This window comes from Gossypium hirsutum, chromosome D10 (genome assembly GCF_007990345.1).
Source record: "Gossypium hirsutum isolate 1008001.06 chromosome D10, Gossypium_hirsutum_v2.1, whole genome shotgun sequence".
NCBI lineage: Eukaryota > Viridiplantae > Streptophyta > Magnoliopsida > Malvales > Malvaceae > Gossypium > Gossypium hirsutum.
Genome location: NC_053446.1, coordinates 21,698,912 through 21,721,486, shown reverse-complemented (window position 1 = coordinate 21,721,486; position 22,575 = coordinate 21,698,912). Strand labels below are relative to the sequence as shown.

At 29.7% G+C, this 22,575-nt stretch overlaps 1 protein-coding gene across 1 annotated transcript; it reads left to right on the top strand.

The window, feature by feature from the left end:
- The first annotated feature begins 15,159 nt into the window (after window positions 1-15,159).
- LOC107914613 (uncharacterized) lies at window positions 15,160-18,490 on the top strand. The gene is made up of 7 exons (XM_016843566.2): window positions 15,160-15,620; window positions 16,413-16,484; window positions 16,582-16,649; window positions 16,937-17,084; window positions 17,178-17,261; window positions 17,596-17,688; window positions 18,272-18,490. The coding sequence occupies exons 1-7, from the start codon at window positions 15,330-15,332 to the stop codon at window positions 18,275-18,277; spliced, it is 762 nt and encodes a 253-aa protein (XP_016699055.1). The 5' UTR covers window positions 15,160-15,329; the 3' UTR covers window positions 18,278-18,490.
- Window positions 18,491-22,575: the final 4,085 nt, after the last annotated feature.

Genomic DNA, 22,575 nt, shown 5'->3' with positions numbered 1-22,575 from the left:
TTATTATTTTTAAAAGATTTAATTAATAACATTGAACCTATCAAGTTCTTATGAAAGTATCCTATGTCGGGTTTATGATTTATCTTACGTTAAAATTCTTGATCTAAGGTTTAAATTCGTCAAAATCCTAAAATAATATATCTTAAATAACATTTATTAGCTTTCTTAAAAAGTTTTTAAAATAAAATGCTTAGAAAGACCTACTTATGATTTACAATTCACCTACAAAAACCCTTAGTTTTAATATTGAACAAAGTACTAAAGAATATTTACATATTAATTTAAGATTCTAAAGAGGAATCTTATTATTTAAAATTAGTTTAAAACCCCTAATAAAAAAATTATCCTATATATTATTTATAATTTTTCTAGCGTAAATCGTAGATAAGATCCTAAAAACTAACCTAAATTCAAATGTAAAAACCTTTTGGTTTCATTAAAATGTAACTCCTACTTAACTAACTTCATGTCAACATTTATAGGATGAAAAAATGACCTAAAATTCCCTCTTTTAAAACGAATAGGAATAAAATAGGAAAATTAATTAAATTGACTAAAGTTAATGAAATGTTAAAACTCTTTCAAAAAGGGCAATAATAAAAAGAAAACTTAAATAAATTAAATAAATAAGACCTTGACATGATGATGATGATAATAATAACAATAATACACCTTATTCATAATATAATAAAAGAATCAAAGTAACATAAATAAATAATATTAAAATGTATGTAAGGAGAATGTGTAAAAAAACATAAATATAAATAGACATAAAAATAAATAAAGACGAAATAAAAATAAATAAAAATTATACAATGGTGAATAAATATAAAACATTAAAATAAAGTGCATAATTGACATTAAATAAAGGTATAAATGTAAATGAAAGAGAAGATATAAGTGTAAATAATTTATTAAAGATGGAAACAAAATGACATAGATTGATTTTGAGACTAAAAGATAAAAAATGTAGAAGACAGAGGACTGATGTAGAAATTAATTTGCTTTTAATTTTTAAATTTCAGATTAAATCAAAGGTTTGAATAAACAAAAGGGTTACGGGTGTAAATAGGCCAGAGAGTGAGGGCAGCGCTGCAAAAAACGGAGTATTTTTTGTAAATCTAAAAAGTAAAGAGGGTGGGAATAAATTACCCATTTTTGGCACTTATAAATGGGAAAAATCTATTCATTATTTCATTTTTAACCTCATTTAAAAAAAAACTTCTTCCTCTTATGTTGGCCATGGTTAGGCTCTCCGGCCTCTGGTGGCTGGAATTTTTTTTTGCAAAATCAAAGTTTTCTTTAAAAAAATCACCATTTTCTTAAAAATCAAAGATTTATTCCGAAATAGTTGAAAAACATCAAAACTTTATTTTAAAATTTTAAAATTTTAAAATTTTAAACTTTCCTTTAAAATGACTCAAAAACACATATTTTTATTTTTAAAAATCTAAACTTTCTTTTTTTTTCTTTTAAAAAATCACTATTTTTCTTAAATATCAAAACTCTTATTTCGAAATAGTTAAAAAAATTAAAACTTTGTTTTTAAATTTTAAATTTTCCTTTAAATTGATTAAAAAACATATTTTTATTTTTAAAAATCTAAACTTCTCTTTTTAAAAAATAAATTTTTTTTCCAAAGATCAAGCCTTTAAAAAAAAAGAAAAACCTTTCTTTTAGAAAGGGAAAGGGAAAAAAATGGGATTTTGGGGCTCCTAGGGAAGGAGGACCGACGTTCCGGTGACATCCCCTTCATCAGATTCCAAATTCGATCCCTCGAGATATGTATATGGCAAAAAAAGAAGAAGAAAAGAAATAGAATGCTTGTTGTTATTATTTTTTTTTTACCTTTTTTTAAGAACAAAATATGAAAAACTTTTTCTTCCTTTTTTTTCTTTCATTTCATTTTATGTATATATACTACTTTCCAATGTTGTTTATTTGTAAAAAAAAGGATAATAATAACATTTAATAATATTATTATTAGTAGTAATGGTAATAATAATTTGGGTCCTTGGTAGGCCCAAATTAAAAGGAAAGAAAAACAAATGCCTCTAATTGTGCTTGGACAAAAATAGTGTCTACAAGCAGTTTTCAAAGTTGTTAATAAGAAGTGTATTTTTTTTTGCCATCGTTGAAAACTGCCACCACCAAACAAAATAAGTTTGACAAAGTTGGAAGCCAACTCCCTTAGTATTCCACTTTCATGTGTTGTTATAGTTGTAATACCCAATTTTAGCCCGGGCTCACATATGGAAACATAATTTTCGAGGATATACAATCTTAGATATGATATATGCAATCTTAGATATGATATATGCAATCTTAGATATGATATGTAATCTTAGAAGATATGATTTTGTAAGCTTAGAGATTTAATTTGTAGACGCCCTTTAATCTTAGCCGTTGATGTAATTGATCTGTACCGTTGGATTTGGGGAGGCTCAGCTATAAATAGAGGTCTCTCCCTTCATTGTAAAGGGGAAAAAAGGAAGAGGAATAAAAAAGAGAACGATTGGCAGTTTTTTAAAGGTGGCTTACTATTTTCTTTCGATTATTTTTTACTTATTTACGATTATAAAAAAGGGGAGAAGGTGATACCACTGCGAATTTTATTTATTTATTTTATTTAGCCCCTCCGTCTTTTAATGTTTTTGTAATTAAGTTTTTTTTTCTTAATTTACCCTTTTATTTATTTTTATTTCAATTGGGTCTAAGTTGAAAGGCGTCGTTTTAGAGGAGAAGAGAAAATTTCCCTTCCAGCCCCTCTATGTAATTCGCGCGTTCAAATTAATACTTTTACTTTTATTTATTTGCGGATTTACCCCAATTTTTTTTATTGCAACTCAATTTAATTTTTCTTTTTTTTTGTTCTTTTCATTTATTTTATTAATTAATAACGTAATCATTATTTTTATTTTTATTTTTTTAAATCTATACATGTATATTTTTATGCACATATTTTTTTAACTTATATTTTTCTCACATTTATTTATATATATGTACGTATATATATATTTTAATGTACTCATTATTTAATTGTTTTTTATCTATATATATTCTTTTTATATGTACGTGTATATATTTATTTTTAACGAATATTTTTCCTATATTTTTTTAAATGAATATTTTCATCTTTATATGTATATATTTATGATTTTTAAAATGATTAAATACTCACTTTTCCTTTTAAAACACACCCCTTTTTTATTATTTTATATATGTACGTGTAATTATATTTTTCTTTACTTTCATAAGTATATTATGTATTATATATATGTATAAATTCTATAACCCAAAATTTTATTTGTAAATTATATTTATATTTTTAATCTTCATAACTTCCATGTGTATATTATATGTCTTCTGATCTTTATTTATTTTGTCTGTTTTTCCTCATTCATCGTATAATTATGTTTACATCTAATATTTTGCATGTCATGGATTATTGCTTTTTATTTTGCCCATTCATTTGTTTATATTATTTTTATGTCATTGATATATTTATCATTGTTGTATTTATCATCATAATATTTGTACATATAATATAACGTTACATCATCATTTACTCAAATTTAAAATAGAAAATTTTCAAGATTGAGATAACGCTCGTATTTAGGATTTTCAAGGAAATTGAGCCCTAACGTATTGGGTTCCGATTTTCTTCGTTAAATCTAACGACCGAGCATTTCTCTTTAATTAAAAATAATAACTCATTATTGGGAATTCAACACGTTGTGTCCTAACGTATTGGATGTGACGCATTGATTTCTCAAAATGAAGATTTTTTTAAAAAAATAATAAAGGAAATATTTCGAGTTTGGGATTTTAAAGGAATTGTGCCCTAACGTATTGGGTGTGATTTCTTAAATCTTGGATAAGTGGATGTTCTTTTAAAGTAAATGAAATATTCCGAGTTTAGGATTTTAGAGGAATCGTGCCCTAACATATTGGGTGTGATTTCTTAAATCTTGGATAAGTGGATGTTCTTTTAAAGTTTTATTGCACAAGTATTTTGGCCCAATTCATTTTTGGGGGAAAATTAGAATGCTGTGCCCTAACGCATTGGGTGTGGTATCTTCTTTCTCTGAAATAATAAGGGTCTTAATACATAGCCTTTTAAGTTTTGCTAAGGATTACGTTTTTCCAGATTCTCGACCTTAAGACATTAATTAATTAACTAGGTACCAATTTTTGGGCGTAATGAGGGTGCTAATCCTTCCTCATACGTAACCGACTCCCGGACCCGTTTTTCTAAAATTCGTAGACCAAAGTCGTTTTTAGGTGGTCCAATCACACCTCAATAAAATATTGGTGGGGACTCCCAATTTTCATTTTTTTAGGTCGACAACCTAAAATTTTTGTTTTTTCAAAAAAATAGTTTCGACAATAGTCATCATGAAATATAACCTTAAAATTGTTAGTACAACACTCGGGTGAGGAAAAATCTTGAACACACGAACGAAACTTGAACAACAAATGAAGAAATAAGACAATGCTCCAAGGTGTGTATCAAGCCATTATCTTTAATGTTATATTCGTCCCCACTTATATTTGGTGTACAAAAGAGTTTCAAGCAAATTAACCTCGATATACAATGAAGCCGATGACTATTTGTGTTTTGCACTGACGAAAATAGTCCACTAAGCACTGAGCAATGTATAACAAGAAACTCAATTTCTACAAGAGATTTCTACAGTAATACTTTATAGAATAATCTAATAATATTAAAAAACAAAGGAAGAAAAGAAAGAATTTTAGAATTTATTGGTGTGATTTTCAAATGAAATCTCATTCTTATTTATAGAAATTTTCATATGTCTTTATAGAGACATCTTTAAATAGGTGTCTTTTCTAAATAATAATATCCTTAAAAAGACGCATAATTATTTAGTTAATATTATAACTATTGAACTAATATTATTTGAATAGTTATAATTTTATCAAAAATCAAGTGATACAACTCTTAACCAATAATTAAAAGATTCAACTTTTAATTAATTACACCATTTTATTTATAATTATTAGAACACTAAATATTTGAAAATGTTCATTACCGTCAGTTTCTTCTGCCAGCTTATTCAAAGCGATCGAAGCAAGAAGATATATCATCATCCGGTAGATATTTTACTGATGATGATCATCAATTCTTTTCGGGACTTGCTGCAGGTCTAACTGAGTAGCCTACAGAAGAAGAATGGGAAAAATCCAAGATGATGTTTTTGATGGATAATGAGCTGTCCATTCTACCTGAAAAACCAAATTGCCCCGACTCAAAGGAACTCTCAGCTTAGAGTGGTACCTGAAATTTTCTTTCACAATATGCCTTGCCTTGAAGTTCTGAACCCTAACGATATCTGAATCAAATACTTGTCAGAGTCTATTTCAAAACTTCCAAGACTAGAAACACTTGTTCTTCATGACTTCGAACGCCTAGTCAAGCTCCCCTCTGAAGTTGAATCCATTAAATCTCTTCAAGTACTGGATGTTGGAGGCACGGAGATCATTGAATTACCTGCAAAGATCGCAGAGCTAGACTCTCTAAGCCACTTGGGAGTATCCTTTTATGGATGTAGCACCAATAGTAAGCATGCTAAGCTGCCAAGCCAATTGTTTTCCACACTTGGAGCATTGGAAACACTCGGCATCAGTGTGTACCCAGGAGATATTTGATGGCACAAGAGTGTTGTCTTTCATAAAGGAAGTGAGCAATTTGAAAAACTTGACTTCTCTTCTATTTTCCTTGAGTGAAGTTTCTTAAGCTGTTCCTTCGAGAAAGTGCATCATGGAAGAAAGAAAGAGTAACAGAATTTGAACTTATTGTTGGCCATGATGTTAAGTTTAATACGCCATGAGTCCCACCGTCCGTAGAGCTGAATTATGGCTTAGTATCGGCTCAAAGCTTGAGATTTGTCAACGGTGGGGAGATTCCAGATGTTGTTCTTGAAGTGTTGGCTCGATGTACTGCTTTCTATTTAGATCATCACCTCAACATTATCAGGCTATCATAGTAGGGGATTGGCAACCTTAGCAAGTTGAAATATTGTATAATTAGTGAAAGCCCATACCTTGAAACTATTATAGACGATAGCAAGGAGGGAGTTGAGGTTGTATTTCCATGCCTGGAGCACTTGAGTATTCATTATTGCTGGTGTTTGACATGCATTTGGGAGGATGTTCTCCCAGAAGGAAGCTTTGCAGCTCTAAGAACTCTGTCTTTGCATGCATGCCCAAAGTTGACATATATTTGCTCAATGTTGCAGTTCGTTCCTAGCTTGGAAGAGTTGCTGGTTAATGACTGCGAAGTAATTCAAAAATAGTTTCTGCAGATGAGTAAACTACCGAATCTTGTTGCATTTCACTTAAGAGTTTAACACTTGGTTATTTTCCTGATTGGTTCATACTGTGGAAGGTACGCAGACTAATTAAGGTCTTGTTTGAATACATTACCGTCTATGACTGCCCTCAGTTGAAGAAGATTGAAAGTGCAATAGGCTCAGATTTTGAAGCCATCTTCAAGGAAGCGAAAGAGTGAGGTGGTTCTGTTCTGAAAAACCATCAATGAATCCTATCTAGTAGCAGGTTTGTCTCATAAAGCATAAATTTTTATAATTTTATGTTGATGACGGATTTCATTTTTCTTAGCCTGCAAAGAGATTAGAATCTCATCCAACCATAAGTGACAGAAGGTTGAGATGCCATTTTAAGATTTCTGATGCGTAAGTTTAACAGTTGAAACAATAAAACTTATAATCGTATAAACATAGCTATTTCATTAACAATATTAACAAATAATAAATCTTGTCAATCACAATCACTCAACATGTGAGTTTATACACATACATATACAAGTTGCAAAATATATTCAATCACATGAGATCATTCAATAATAAGTCATGATATACATTCAGAAGACCATGTAGACACTTATACCATTTAATAACAAGTCATATAAACATTGGAAACTTGCTCGATGAACAGTATAAACGGATTCGGATATACAATTAACCATCCAGAATGCTCAAACGAGCTAAACCAACCGAGAACACACCTCGACACCAAGTGCTTAGCCCTTAGACTAACATCCCTCTGAAACACATCTAGGCAGCGAGCGACAAGCCCGTAGGCTTTACATCTACCCCCAGAAACACACCAGAATCACTATAAATATAACACGATAGTCCGTAACAAATGCTAGACTTCGGTATATTCAGTGGACAATAACAAGTCAATAATCACCATCAAATCACAAACCTAAACTCGTACCATGCGTAATAAAACTTATTAGCATGTCAATTGTATCCTATCCTTTGTTCATCCGGGCTCGATATATCATCGTATTAACAATATTTAAATCATTTACTTTCTTGACTCACATCAAATTATAACAATTTGATTATATTTAAAATATCCAACAACTACAACACAATATCAATATAACATTTCAATTTATATAAAACTAAATCGTACGAACTTACCTGAACTAAACTTCAGAGTTAGTAAAAGTTCAGGGACTAATCAACAACTTTCTCTTTTCCTCGGTTATCAACTTGATATTGATCTATAAAATTGTTTATTTCAATTTATTAGCTTAAAATTCATATAATATTCAATTTAGTACATATTTCCTATTTACCATTTTTCATAATTGCCCCAAATATTTACACTTTAATCAATTTAGTCCAATATTAAAACGAGCTTATTTTCAAAATTACTTCATATACCCAATTTTTTGTCGAACCTTTAACCATATATAAACAACCCTTAAATTCTAAAATCTTTCAATAAAATCCTTCCAAATTTCTCATTTTATCTATTTAATCCCTAAACTCAAAACAATTCAAATTTACTTTACAAAATAGTCCAAATTCACCATTAAGCTTCAATCTCAGGCATACACATTAAGAAAGCTTCAAAAACAACAATGGTGAATTTTTCTAAACTTTGACAACTTCACAAATTAGTCTCTAAACTAGTTAGATATCATTACAACGATCTCAAAAACGTAACAGTCATGAAAAACAAACCAAGAAAACAAAGCATGAACTCAAAGCCAAAACTCTCAAGTCCTAAAATGGTGGTTCGGCCAACTTAAAAAGAAAAATGAAGAAGATGAACTTCATTCATTTTGTTATTATTATTTTATTACCTAATTTTAATTTAATATAACATTGAAAATTATAAACTAAAATAGCAATTATATCACCGCCTCTATCTTCAATTATGACAATTTTGCCATAATAAACCCTCTCATTCTTATTCTACTGAATACTACAATTAGGCATTAAACATTAATAGAAATTGAATTTTTTATTTTTTTATGATTTAGTCATTTTTCTTTAATTGCCTAAACAAATGTCAAAAATTTTAAACTAAATTTAAATATGACACTAATGACCTTGTAAATATTAATTATTTAATATTTACGAACTGACACGTCGGATTTGTGGTCTCGAAAATACTATTTTTGACACCACTGAAAAACGGGCTGTTACACTTCAATAATTGCTTCGATCCAAATCCAAACCAATCTTCAAGATAAGTTGTTATGTGTAATTCGGATATTAATGATGAGCTGATAATTATTCATAGTAACAACTATAATCACAATCCAAGTATTTTAATTTCCAAGATTTGTCAAATCAAACATAATAAGTTTTTTGAGTGGATAGTGCTACTACCAATTTGTAACACCCCTTACTCGTATTCGATGCCGGAATAGGGTACGATGTATTGTAATGGCCTAAATTTAAGGTTATCAGAACAGTGGTTTCGTAACCACAAATCTGATTTAAAGAGAAATTTATTTTAATATTTTTGCATGAATATTTATATTATAGGAAAATCATATGAAAATATCGATAGAAAAATTTTACCGATTTAGTGGTTAGTTAGAAAAAGAAATTCTTGAAGAAATTATTGAAGAAATTGGGTAAAAATAAGGTATCGAGACCTCGATCTCGTAAAATCGAGCCAAAAATATTTTTATAAATATTTATGAAATGTTAGTAATATGGTATTAAAATTTCGTTAGAAAATTTTAATGTTTGGGTAGTCAATTAAGTGAAAAGAACTAAATTGAAAAAGGTATAAAAGTTACTAGAATGATTAAATAGCTTAATTGTTAAATGAGGAGGGACATAAATTGCAAATAAGTCCAACAGGAGTTATTTTGGGCGGCATAAGCTGAGAAAAACAGGAGAATTCGTGAAATATGGGTAAAATGAAAAAAAAAACAAATTTTACTAACATAAAAATAGGATCAAATTGGAATATCTAGAATTCTCTTTATTTTTCTGCATTCTCATCAGCCCAAAATGTCCTAAGGGTTTATTCAAGCTGGTTTTTCATAATTTTTGCACCAATTGAGTTTATCCTTGCCTTTTTCTTATAATTTTTGTGTTTCTAAGACTTTTACAACTAGGTCCTATTACTAAATTCATTAGTTTTTGATTTTATGAATGAGATTGAAAGTTGATATGAATATGTGCTGGAAGTTTATGATGAAATAGCATGAAATTGAAGCTTTAATTTGTTTATGAGATGATTTTATTAGGTAATTTCAATAGAAATTGATTTGTAGGACTTAATTGTGAAAAAAGTTTGGAATTAAAGTCTAGTGCTAAAATTCTGATTTCCAAAGGTTATAAAGTAGTTTAAAGTGATAGAATAAAGTGTTAATTTAGAAGAATCAGCTCAATTGAGAGGTTAATTGAGCATGGACGAAATTATCATTTATTGAAAGCTTAGGGGAAAAATAGTAATTAACATCATGCACTAAAACAGTTTTGGACAGCAGCAGTAGGTTTATTTTGAAAAATCACCTAAAATTGTAGATATCGAATTAGAGGATGAATAAAATATGAAATTAAAGCTTATTGAGTCTAGTTTCTTATAAAAGAAATAGTGTAAGCATTAGAATTGCAAATCATGAGATATAATATATTTTGTGAGACAAGGTTAGAATGAATTCGGGTTCCCCTGTTCTGACTTTGGAAAATCATAAAAAATTTGAGAAAAATAATTATGGGCATAAATTTATATTTTTAAAATTCTTAACGAATCTATTTTCAAAATAAATAAACGAGAACATCATCTGAATTCTGTACAATGAGATAATTAATTTTTAGTGAAGAGGGGTTGGAACTGTCGAACAATGAAATAGGGGAAACTTTAAAGAATAAACTGTACTTATTGGCTAACCAAAAATTCTAAAAATTTTATGGTAATAAGATATGTGAGTCTAGTTTTGGGGAAAATTAGCAGATATTAATTTGGACTTCCTTAGCTCAAGATATAAATAATTTAGTGACTATGACTCAATGAGACAGCTTTGAATGCCCTGTAAATAATAATGGAATTATAGAGAATGTTACATATGAACATGAAATATATTAGATTAATGATTAAATTTATTTATTTAGATCCAGAAAATTCAAATACGAAGCTAGATCGAGGAAAAGAAAAAGTTAGGGATTAGTAGATTTTTGTTTACGAACAAGTATCGAGGTAAGTTCGTGTAACTTGAATTATATTCTTAAATGCTTGAAATGTTTGTTATTGATGTGAATATGATTTGAATTTTCATTGTATGAAAATTGATGAAACATTGAAAATTGATGAAACATAGTAACCGAGTTAATTTTTATCATTTGTCAAATAAATTGCAAAACAAGTTATATAACAAAATATAGATACATTTTAAACCTCACCAATAAACAAATTTTCATGGCATTAAATAATCATCACGCATCAAAGACAAACGTACTTGACATTTCCATCACATAAACCGAATTAATCAGTGCAACCTCAATGATGTAATCATCCTTTTAACTTACTTAACCAAGCCAAATTATACCATCATCTCACACATAGAATGACCCACCTATCATACTTCTCAATTATGTCACTTAATAGACCAAATATACCTAATCTTTATCATCATGATCAATCCACAACCAAAATACATCCATATATCAAAATTACCACACACACATATATATACCATGACTAAATTTCTTAAACGTTTGATCAATTGCTTTTCAATACCGCAATAATTCTTTCAATACCAATACGTATTTACCATTCAATTTACCATTAACCGATTATAATCGAGCATATAACCATTTATACAAAATTCATTCATATATTTTATTGTCCTCTTCCTCCTCTCCATTCTACATCCTTAATGTATATAACACGCTTAATAACATTATACATAATGTCATTACTCACTTATATGTAAATTTAAAGTTGCTCATCTGAGTCAGAGTAAATAAATTATTTTATTCTAGAGCTACAGAGCTCCAAATTAAAATATGTTAATTTTCCATAAAACTAGCTTCATATATCTTATTACCATAAAAATTCCAGAATTTTTGACTGATCCAATAAGTACAGTTTATTCTTTTAATTTTCCCCTGTTGTACTGCTTGACAGTTCTGACCTCTGTTCACTAAAAAATTATTATCTCATTGTACAAAATTCGGATGGTATTCTCATTTATTTATCATTAAAATAGACTCGTTCAGGATTCTAAAAATATAAATTTTAACCCATAATTAATTTTGTAAAATTTTTAATAATTTTCCAAAGTCAGAACAAGGGATTCTGAAATTATTCTGACTCTGTCTCACAAAATTTATTATATCTCATGATTTACAATTTCATTACTTACACCGTTTCTTCTATGAGAAACTAGATTGAATAAGCTTTAATTTCATATTTCACTCATCTTCTAATTCGATTCCAACGATTTTTGGTGATTTTTCAAAGTTGGCACACTGCTGTTGCCCAAAACTGTTTTAGTGCAATATATTGATTACCATTTTGACCCTAAACTTTTAACACATAACAATTTCATCCCTAGGCTCGTAAAATGAAATTCTTTTAATTTAAACCTTGATCCAAGCCTAATCATTCTCATACATATCAATAACAGTCCATGGATTTCTTAAAATTTTAGAATTTTTCCACAAATTCAATACTTTTCAATTTAATCCCTAAAACATATTTTCATCCAAAATTCTTTAATAAAACACCTTTAAACATCCATTAACGTCTTAATTTCATCACCAAATAACAAAAATCATACGAAATTATCAATGATATCTTCCAAAACTTTCAAAAAAAATCAAAAACTAATAGAATACTAAGTTGGACCTAATTGTAAAAGTCCAAAAATATAAAAATCTCAAGGGAAAAACAAGAATTGAACTTAATTGAAGCTAAAATGTGAAAGATCAGCTCTCAACCCTTTTCCATGGCTGTTTTCCACCAAAATTTCAAGAAGAAATGGTCTTGAAATCCTTAAAATAAATTTTGGCCACATAAACTTTATTGTAATTCTAATTTTGTCCTTAAATACATAAAAATCTTTGATTTTTTTTAACAGTATGCCGCCTCAGCCACTTAAATTGGTCCACTTTATCTTTTAGTCCTTCCTTATTTAATTGTTAGGCTATTTAATCACTTTAGCAAGTTTTACATCTTTTCAATTTAGTCGTTTTTAATTAATTGACGGCCAAAACGTTAAAATTTTCTAATGAAACTTTAATACTAACTCAATGGCACTTCATAAATATTTATAAAAATATTTATGGGTCAGATTATGGATTCGAGGTCTCGATACCTCATTTTAGACCCGATTTACCTATTAAATTCTTTTTTTTAAATCACAAAATTCACTAATTCAAAAATTCTTATAAATTCACACTTGACCCATAATTATTAATTTATTAAATTTTCAAGCTTACTTGTTGGATTTAGTGATCCAAAATCATTATTTCTGATAGCACTGAAAATTGGGCTCTTACACAATTGGCATTGATTAAGGCACTGCTCAAAAACTGCCTCAACACTTCTCATTGGAAAATACCAACTTTTGGTTGGCTAAAATAAAATGTGGATGCCTCTAACTCTAAATACCATAATCAGACAGGTTTGGCTACTATTATTCAAGATTCTGATGGAAATTTTATCAAAAGTCATGTGTTCTATTTTTGCAATGTTTGAACTTGTTCAAGCTGAGGTTATGGCTATATATTAGAGAAGCTCTTTTGTGGCTTAAGAGCTTGTGTCTTGATAATATTATTGAATCGAATTGCAAAGTGGTTGTTGATGCTTTGTGCTCTCAAGCTCTATCCTTTTATTGGATATGTCAGGATACAAATAATGGGGCTCATTGTCTCGCAAAAGTTGTCTTATTACTTGCAACCCGAGTTATTTGGAACATTCCCCTTATTATTTGATTGAGTGTTGGTCTTCGAATAATTTATTTTATGTCAACATAGAATTTGAAGGAGTTAGATCTCGATGGGTTGAGGAAGCCTAATAATTCGGGTTTAATTTTCCTCATTATTTTGTTGTTTTATTTCATTTTTTAATAATATCGTTTTCCATAAGAAAAGAAATAATATATTGATTAGTTCAAAAAGTTATGCGTTTATATAAAATATAAAATATAAAATATAAAATATATAGACAAATATATTGGGATTTTAAAATATTTTTATTCTAATAAAAATTATATGCGAGGAGATACTTTGTTTTTCTTCCTTATCCAATTTGTTCTCAATTCCAATAATTTAACATTTAGAAAAAAAAAAGACATAATAATTTTGATTCAAGCCCCACTTGCAGCATCCTTCTCCAACAATTTTCCAACTCACCATTAATAAATCCTCCCATCAACTATACATCAACTAGAGAGAGTTGACAAAACCAAATAAAAATAAGGAAAAGAATCCATTGATTTGTTGTAAATTTTAATCAAGCTTCCCTTATCTTAACAAATCTCCACCCAACTTGCCACGTCTGATTTTCCTAGCACCCATATTTTATTTTATTTATTTTCTGTTAGTTTTGTTGAAAAACTTCAATCCAAATTAACATGATCACACATATTCCCTACTCAAAATTATTTCATCCACAATTATTTTTTATTTTTATATTTTTCTTACTTTAAAAGAAAATGACTTGTTAAATTGTATTTTATAAAAATCGAGAGATTAATCTAATTGAATTACAATTACAATGTTGTCATTAAATCCTTGACCTAAAAGTTAATAGGTTCATATGTATAGAATTGATAAAAAAATCGATAGTTGAATAATTTCTATCTAAAAATTTAGTAATTTAGAGAAATTAAAGCAATATTACATGTAAGATAGAATTTAAAAAATAATTTGTGCTGTTAACTGGATAGGGTCCATTAATCTAGTTTCAAATTTAATCAAAGATGAATGATGAAACTTTCATGTATTTGTTTAAGAAGTTGGAGTTGGATTCCGATTTTAAAATTGTTTTTTAGAATTCATTACCCATCCTAAATAATGATTAAATTTACGTCAAAATTGAGTTATAATTCAACTTAAATGCTTGAAGTTTAACTAATGATATTTTACTAATTAAATAGGATAAACTCACTCAATTACAAAATGATCAATTAATAAATCAAGTTTATCTTTTTTGGTCGTCAACCGTTAATTAGATAATTAAAAGATGACTTGGCAGTTATAAAGATTGGTGCAGTAACGAATTTAGTCTTGATTCTTAAAAATTGGTCTTATTATTTACACTTTGCATAATGTAGTCAAAATTTCAAAACTTAGATTTTATTATTGAAAAACTAGTGATTTAAAAAATATATAAAAATATAAGTTTTGAAATCTTGAGATTGAAAGTTATTTTTTTTAATTTTTATAATTAGACTAAATTATGTAATGTGTAAATATTAAGGACTAATCTTTTGGAATCAAAATCATGTGAATGCTAAAAGTTGAAGTTGTTATCATCTTAATTTTTATATTTGCCACATGCCTTTCCATTCCCTAGTAAATGGTTGGTAATAAAAAAAAATCCGGAGAATTATTTTATAATTTTTTAAAATTAAGTGATGGACAATATAATTTACCCATTTAAATATTTGAATTTTACTCACGGAAACTGGAACTTGACTTTGAGTTTACGCCCGGACCGAACCGGCATGCTAATAGCAATAAATTGCACTTGGCCGAAGTTAAATGGTTTGGTCCAAGGCTCCAAGCTGACCACCACCTACAATACCAAAGCTTGTACAACCGTTTAGGTACGGCAACATATTTTAGTTGGGACAAACTCGATAATAAAAACCCAACCAAAGGTCATTTTCGTCAAACAAAACATAAGTTGGTCCCTTTCGTAAATTCCGCCAACACACCACCTTTTTAAAACCCTCCCCACTTCTCCACTCTCTCTCTCTCTTTCCGTTTATTAAAAAAGAAAAAAACTGTACATTCAAACCCCAAAAAAGTACATTAGGGAGAAAGTGAAAGGAAGGGAAGAAAACAATGGTGGATGATTTCATGGTATGTGTCGACAAAATTATAGCATCTGCAACTTGTTTTGAGTCTTCTTCAGTGAATGAAGGACAACCAAACTCAAATACAGCTGCTGGGAATACTAATGTTGATTTTCCTATGACGAAAGCAAGTGGTGATGGTGATGGTGGAAAAGAAGGAGATGGAAAAACTGGGTATAGTTCAAAGAAGGTGAAAGAGGTGGTGGAGTGTAGGATATGCCAAGAGGAAGATGATTTGCTTTCTTTGGAAGCTCCTTGTGCTTGCAGTGGCACACTCAAGGTCTTTACTTTTCTGGGTTTTTCTCGCCTTCTGTTTTTAAAGTTTTAAGTTTATATTTCTGGGTTTTTTGATTGTATGATTTAGATGACTCTGATCGTATGTTTCATTGGTCTTGCCAAGCTCCTTTTTTTTTTTTTTGTGGTTAGGAGAGGAGTAGTTGTAAAAAATATAAAAAAAAAATTATTTATGCTTTGGTACTTTTTTTTCTTTTCCTTTTGGGGCTTTTCCTTTGACTTTGTAGCTCTAGTGATGGTTCTTTGTTATTGGCTTATTGCATTATACAATTTAATAATAGTAATAAAATACACAACTTATTGCTAATTCTAAAACCGGGCTTTTTTAGGGGCCGGCTTTGTTGGGCTTCAGTTTTGTAGCAATGGTGCTATGATGTTTTCTAGGTAGTTTTATTGGTTTTGGAATGCGAGCATTTCTTGGCATTAGCATATGCCTTGTTTGAGTTTCCTTTTGACTTTTTCTTTCTTCATACGTTATTTCCTAAGCTTCAATATGAAAATTTCAAATGGTGTTCTTTTTCTATTTTTGTAAAAGATTTTAAAAGAAAAGAGAGTATATTCTTACCTGTTTCCTTTTCTTCTTTGCATTTGCATGACTTCTACTAGGTACTCATATAGCCAATACCTAACTTCATTTTTCCTAAAGTTTCAGTGTCCTGTATCCGACATATATGGAAAACCATAGGTTGTTTATATGGTTATCCGGTTTAAGATGGGTTTGTAGTTTTAAATGTTTGAAGTATCTTTTTAACTTATTGTGTATACATTTTTGTTTCAGTTTGCTCACAGGAAGTGCATTCAAAGATGGTGCAACAAGAAAGGTGACATAACTTGCGAAATATGCAAACAGGTTGGGGTTGTTTTTAGCCCTTTTCTTTTAATTTGCATACATAAAAAAAGTACGTGTTTGATGGATAATGTGTACAATATTGCTCTGTTTTTATCAGGTTTTTTCACCAAATTATTCTCTTCCTCCGACCAGAAGCAATCCAGATGTTCTGGCAATTGACATTAGGTAATCCTCTTTTTGGTTAACAGCTTCTACTTCTGTGTCTTTCCTGTTGGACCATAGGAGATATTTGTTCATCCCATTCCTTCTTAAATACAATATCTACGTTTTTTGGTTGGTTTCAACTTGTATGCTCTCGGACAGATTCTCACTGAAAATGCTTGTCACTTCATTGATAGCAGTTGGAAGGCTGTAGTATGACATCCTTGTTTGTGATCTCGTGTATTGAATTGTCCCTGAATTTTCATTTTGATTATTTTGTTATGTTTGCTTTGAATTATCTTCATGATCAGGCAAACATGGAGCCCGCATATTGATCTCCGTGACTCGCACCTTCTAGTGCTAACTACTTCTCAAAGCCAACTACTCCAATCAGAGTATGAAGATTATGTTGCTGCAAATAGCAGTAGCCTTGCCTGTCTTCGATTGGTTGCCCTCGTTGTAAGCAAATAATGCTTAATTATTTTCTCAACGTTCTTTACTCAAGAATTATAACTCGTCTCATGTTTGGAATGTTTTGTTGGTTTGTTGCAGTTGCTTATCATCCTGCTCGTACGCCAACTTCTTATGTTGACAAGGGATTTTGGCATGATACAGGAGGCATCAACTTTCATTAACGTGAGTTCAAATCGACATCTTTGGAATATCTATTGCACCATAGTAGTTCCTCAGTCTGCATTTGCATGTTGTGCCTTAATGCTTATATTTTGCATACAAGCATTGGACACGATGCCAAAGCAATGTCATACATATGTGCCAGATGTAAATTTAAATATGTTGTTGCACTTTGTGTTATAAGTTGAAACATTTTCTTTTAAAATGATGCTTGATAAGAGTACAGAGGTAGTTGTAAGTCTAGATAATGAAGGATGTGGGCTGCTCGGGATACTTTTACATTTTCTTTGTTCTTTTTTACTTCTAGCTAAGACTGAATTAGAATTTTGGTCAGCAGTTTCAGGTTTTGCTTCTCCAATTTGCTGGCTTTCTTCTGCCAACGTATGTGGTGGCCCGCACATGGTACTTACAAAACCGAAGGAGGAGACAGGTTAGCTCCTGATATATGTTCTTCTTTCTTTGATGTCATGGCTAATATCAGATATGTTTCTTCTACCTTTTTTAAACCGTAATGTTCTAATGGCTCATCGTGCATTTACTTTTTATGCTATACATTTTGTGCGTTTCATGTAGTCTAGTTTGATTGAACCCCCTTTTGTACCAAAACAGGAGCCCCTCTATTCCTGCATAATGATATTGCACGATAAAGATGTGCAAGACTAACAGAACTGTAACGATAGTAAATGTTCTTGGACGACATTGACAAACTTATATTGCTCCAGATCTTTGTTTTCTTGAAGCATTTGAATTTGGAAAAATCTTAGAAAATATTGAATGTTCCCGTGTTTGACACTTACACCTAAGTCTGAGTAACTTCCATGAAGTAGTTTCCTTACTGTAAACATCTCTGTATGGATATTGGATAATGTATTGTTGAGCACTGTTTGGTGGTATTGAACTGTTTGTTCTTCAATGTGATTTCAAACTAAACTTGTCAGAAAATAGCTTTCTATCTGCAGTTTTCTTCCTACCATTTTAATTGAAAATTTTTTCTCTCTCTTGAATGTTTCAAGGGTTAAACCAGCAATGTGTTATCTGCATTTTCGGGTAGGAGGCTGTTGCATTGGTGAGGGCAGAGAAGCAAGTTGTGTTGTTTTCCATAATTGCATAAAGGCAATTTCCCAAGTTGTAATGAATGAAAAAATAGCCAAAAAAGAATGGCTGAAATCCTTTGTATCTGTCTACTGAAGAACTCGGAAGCAATTGTATATGTGATTACGAGTTTTCTTTTACTCGTTTGTTTAGCAATTCATATCAATTAGAGTTAGGCCTATTATGATAATCAAATTGCTTGGGATTAAACTAAAGCTCTTATGCTTACAGTATAATATTTTTATGCTCTTGTCATGGGCCAAGAGATTGTTGGCAAAAAAATATGAATTTTTTAAATTAAATTAAATTATTATATACATAAAATAAAATTATTCATTTTTAAAAATTAACAACATTAATTTATATATATTATTTAAATTAAATAATAATGATTAAAATATTTTTTTACATATTTAAATAGAAATTGACATAAATAGTATAATATTAATTGTTTATTTATCATTAAACTATTAATTTTTAAGATTTAGAGCATTATATTAATATCAAATATCACAAAATAATTATTAAATTAGTATTTAGTGTCACATTAATTGTATAAATATTTTAAAATCTAAAAATGTTATAATAGTTATTAAATATTATTCATATTAATATTGTATACAATTAAAATTCTCATATTTTTATATTATAAAAGTATTTATTACTAAATATTTATAAATTATAATCTACATATTTATTATTAAAATATTTTTTAATAAAATGTTAAGAATGTTCCCTAAAATTTAGAATAATTAGTAATGTTGGAATCTATTGTTAAAATAATATATTTGTAACGCCCCAAAATTTTGAGAATTTAATTGTGAGTATTTGCAGTAATTTAGTTTCTATATCTGTGGTCCTGTGTTTTGTTATTGTGTTTAAGGTTTGGAGTTTGAGTCGCATTGTTAATAGTTTTATCATTTTAGAACTACCCTATCCATGCATTACATAGTTAAGTATAATTATGTACGAATCTATGTTAAGAATGAGTTTGCTGATTTATTGGTTAAACATTTGTCTATATTTCGTCTAGTCTCAAGTTCAAATTCCACCGTATTTGTCAGGGAAATTTTTGCTTGTTGTCGAAAGTATGCTGGTGTTAAGACAAAAGCATTATTATTTTTAAATGTTTTGTACACTTTTTTTTTCTTTCCCTTTTCTTTCTTTTTCTTTCTTCTTTTTACTCCTTCAATTTCTCCTTTTCAATTGTGTTCAACAAGTGAATATTGGAATTAGTGAGACCCCTAAGTTGTTGGAAGATTTCTGTGTAAGTTCTGTCGGAATCCTTAAACCTCTGCGAAGTTTCGTTAGTTTTTTGTTGCGTTGCTAAATTGGGAATTCTTTGATTGTTTTGCATAAACTCTTTGATAATTAGTCATTTTGTTTTCCTTAGGCGTGAGTACGGAGGGAGGTGATCCTTTGCGTGTTGTGCCGATTTAGTACTGTTGAATTGTCGGTAAGCGTTCGTCGTCGAAAGTTTAACGTTGAGGTTTTGACACTTTTGCTTGAGTGTTAATGTATGCGTTGATTCATTGTTATAGTTGTTTGATTGGTTGTTGAATGGTTAAGTTAGGTTCCAAGATTTCTCCGTGTTATTTCTACTTCAAAATCTCTTCAGGTGCGTGCCAAAAACTTCATTTTTCATGAATTTTGGGTGCCCAAAAAAAAAGCTGTAAACTCCACGACCGTGTGCCAGGCTGTATGTGGCCATTTTAGTGCAGGGTTCACACGGGTAAAGGACACGGGTGTGTATCTAGTCCATGTAACTAACTGTTTGAGACTTAGGACCACACGAGCAAGCACACGGGCGCGTGCCCAAGCCGTGCGTGTCATACGGGCAAGGACATGGGTGTGTGTCCAGGCCGTGTAACTCTCTATTTACGTTTTAGAATTAGAGGACATGGGCATGTGCCCAGGCCGTGTGAGCCACACGGGTAAGGACATAGGCGTGTGTCCAGGCCATGAGTGTTGCCTAAGACTGATATTGATTTCCTCAATGTATGAATGATTTGAATTTGATTGTACTAGAACTCTCTGATACTCTGTGACTAACGTATGAATACCCTAACTGTATGGGTACTGTGATTCTTATTCTGATATTGAACTGTGCTATCTACTTGTGAAACAAGTTAGAATGATTGAATACATACTGTGGATATTTGTACTCTGCATTTGCATGGGTTGGAATATTGTGAAGAAGGAAGTAATCTGCTTTGAATTAGTGGCTAAATCACCATGCATATAGTTCTAATTCTAACGCTTTGTCGCATTATGATCTAGCAACTAAGCTGCGTCTCTGTAAATGTATCAGACAAACACTTTGTGGTGTGTAAGGTTGGTTGAGCATTGAACGCCCTTAACGGTGTGTTGGGATGACCGAAGATGGTGTGTAGCAGATGGGGGTTAGGAATATCTGCATCTGAATCTGATCTATTCTGTATATGAAACTGAAATTGTTTTTGTATATGTAACTAATCTGTCTTGAATCTGAATTGAAAATGCTTCTGTTACCAAACTGAATCTTTGAATTCGGAAACTATTTGATAAATGTATTTCAATTGAACAAACTTCTTTTGCGCACTGAGTTCACAACTCATTTTGATATTGATTGGATTTCAGGTGGTTCTCAGACTTGAACGGGTCGGCGCTGTAGGAGCTCGGTCAAGCTTTTATCTTTCTTCTAAATACCACTATTAGGAATTTCAATATTCTAAGATATTATGATGCTTGGAAACACTATATACTGAGTTAATTGCTATGTTTGATATTATGTGATAAATGGTTCATTCCGACTGTGCTATAAATGTGGTGTTTTTAGCATCGTTGATGTAACTCTCTGGACTTGGTCTAAACGTCTAGGCCAGGTGTAGGGTACTACAATATTATAAAATTAAATAATATTTTATTAAAATAATAAGTTTCATTGTTTATATTAATATTTCTTTATTTAATATTAAAATAAGAATGTAAGTTACAATATTTGAGATAAAATATGTTTAATATTTTTAAAAATATTAAAAATATTATTAATATAGTAGTATTTAACTAAATTCAAGTTAATTTTTAACTCCAACTATTTTTTGTCAACTAGTAAATCATTTTCTACCAAACTATTTTTTACAGAAAAAGGTCAAATATAAAATGCAAAAAAAGTTTTCCAAAAGTCACAAACACCCTCTAAATGTTTAAACCTGATTTCTGTGATTTTTCTATATATAATAATCTTAGATTTATATGAATAGTGTAAATTTAAAAAAATACTATTTTTGTTTTTAAATAATATAACGAAAATATTAAAATTACAAAATATAGAAAAATAAAGGAATAGTGATAGATTTTAACTAGTTTGAATTACCCATCAACAAATGAATGAATTTTGATGGGATTTGAATTCTTAGGCTAAATCTTATTTAAGAAAGCATGTACTATGCTTAGACCCGTTTTGAATTCTACTCAAGCCAGCTAGAGAGCATAAGCCTCTATTAATTCTCATAAGGGTTAAAATATATTTGAAGTACTTAAATATTTTATTTTTATTTTTAAAAATTTAATTTTTTTATTTTTCAAATTTTAAAATTTAGATTTAATTATTAAAATCATTAAAATTCTTTGGTTAAATTCATTGGTTTGACATTTTAAAAGAACAAAATACTCACTAGGTAACTAATGGTCACTAAACTAACTATAAAAACGACTAAGGCAAGCGCACCTAACGAATAAGAGTATAGTTATGGTGAGTGGGGGTTATCGTATCCACGAGGACTAAAAATACTAGTAATTACTGTTTTTCTATTATTTAGCCGTCAAATATAAGTGATTGTTTTTAATCTAAAATTACTAAACTAATTTAACTAAGAACGTTACAAAAAATAAAATAGGAAAATAATCGAAGATACCAATGAGAGAGACAATATCCAGGAAAGAATCCGCCTAGACTTCACTTGTTATTATAAATCTGAATTTAAATTTAAATGATTTATTCACTTGTGCCTTAATCCGTAGAAATCCCTAAATTATGTTAATATCTCTTTCGAGAGTAAGAACAACTGACTCTAGATTGATTAATAGAAATATCTTTCTAATTAAAACCCCTATTGTCGCATTAACTTGATTTATGGATTCCCCTATTAGATTTGACTCTAATCCGGTAGATTTATGTCGTCCTATTTCTAGGATTAAATGCAACTCCACTCAATTATGTTAGATCTACTCTTAAACAGGGACT

What these genes read in the sequence shown, in the direction of transcription:
- LOC107914613 (XM_016843566.2), top strand. Translation starts at nt 15,330, where the DNA reads ATGGTGGATGATTTCATGGTATGTGTCGACAAAATTATAGCATCTGCA. An exon ending in GTTCTGGCAATTGACATTAG is followed by an intron (nt 16,650 to 16,936) that starts GTAATCCTCTTT and finishes CTTCATGATCAG; the next exon opens with GCAAACATGGAGCCCGCATA. An exon ending in AGGCATCAACTTTCATTAAC is followed by an intron (nt 17,262 to 17,595) that starts GTGAGTTCAAAT and finishes TTTGGTCAGCAG; the next exon opens with TTTCAGGTTTTGCTTCTCCA.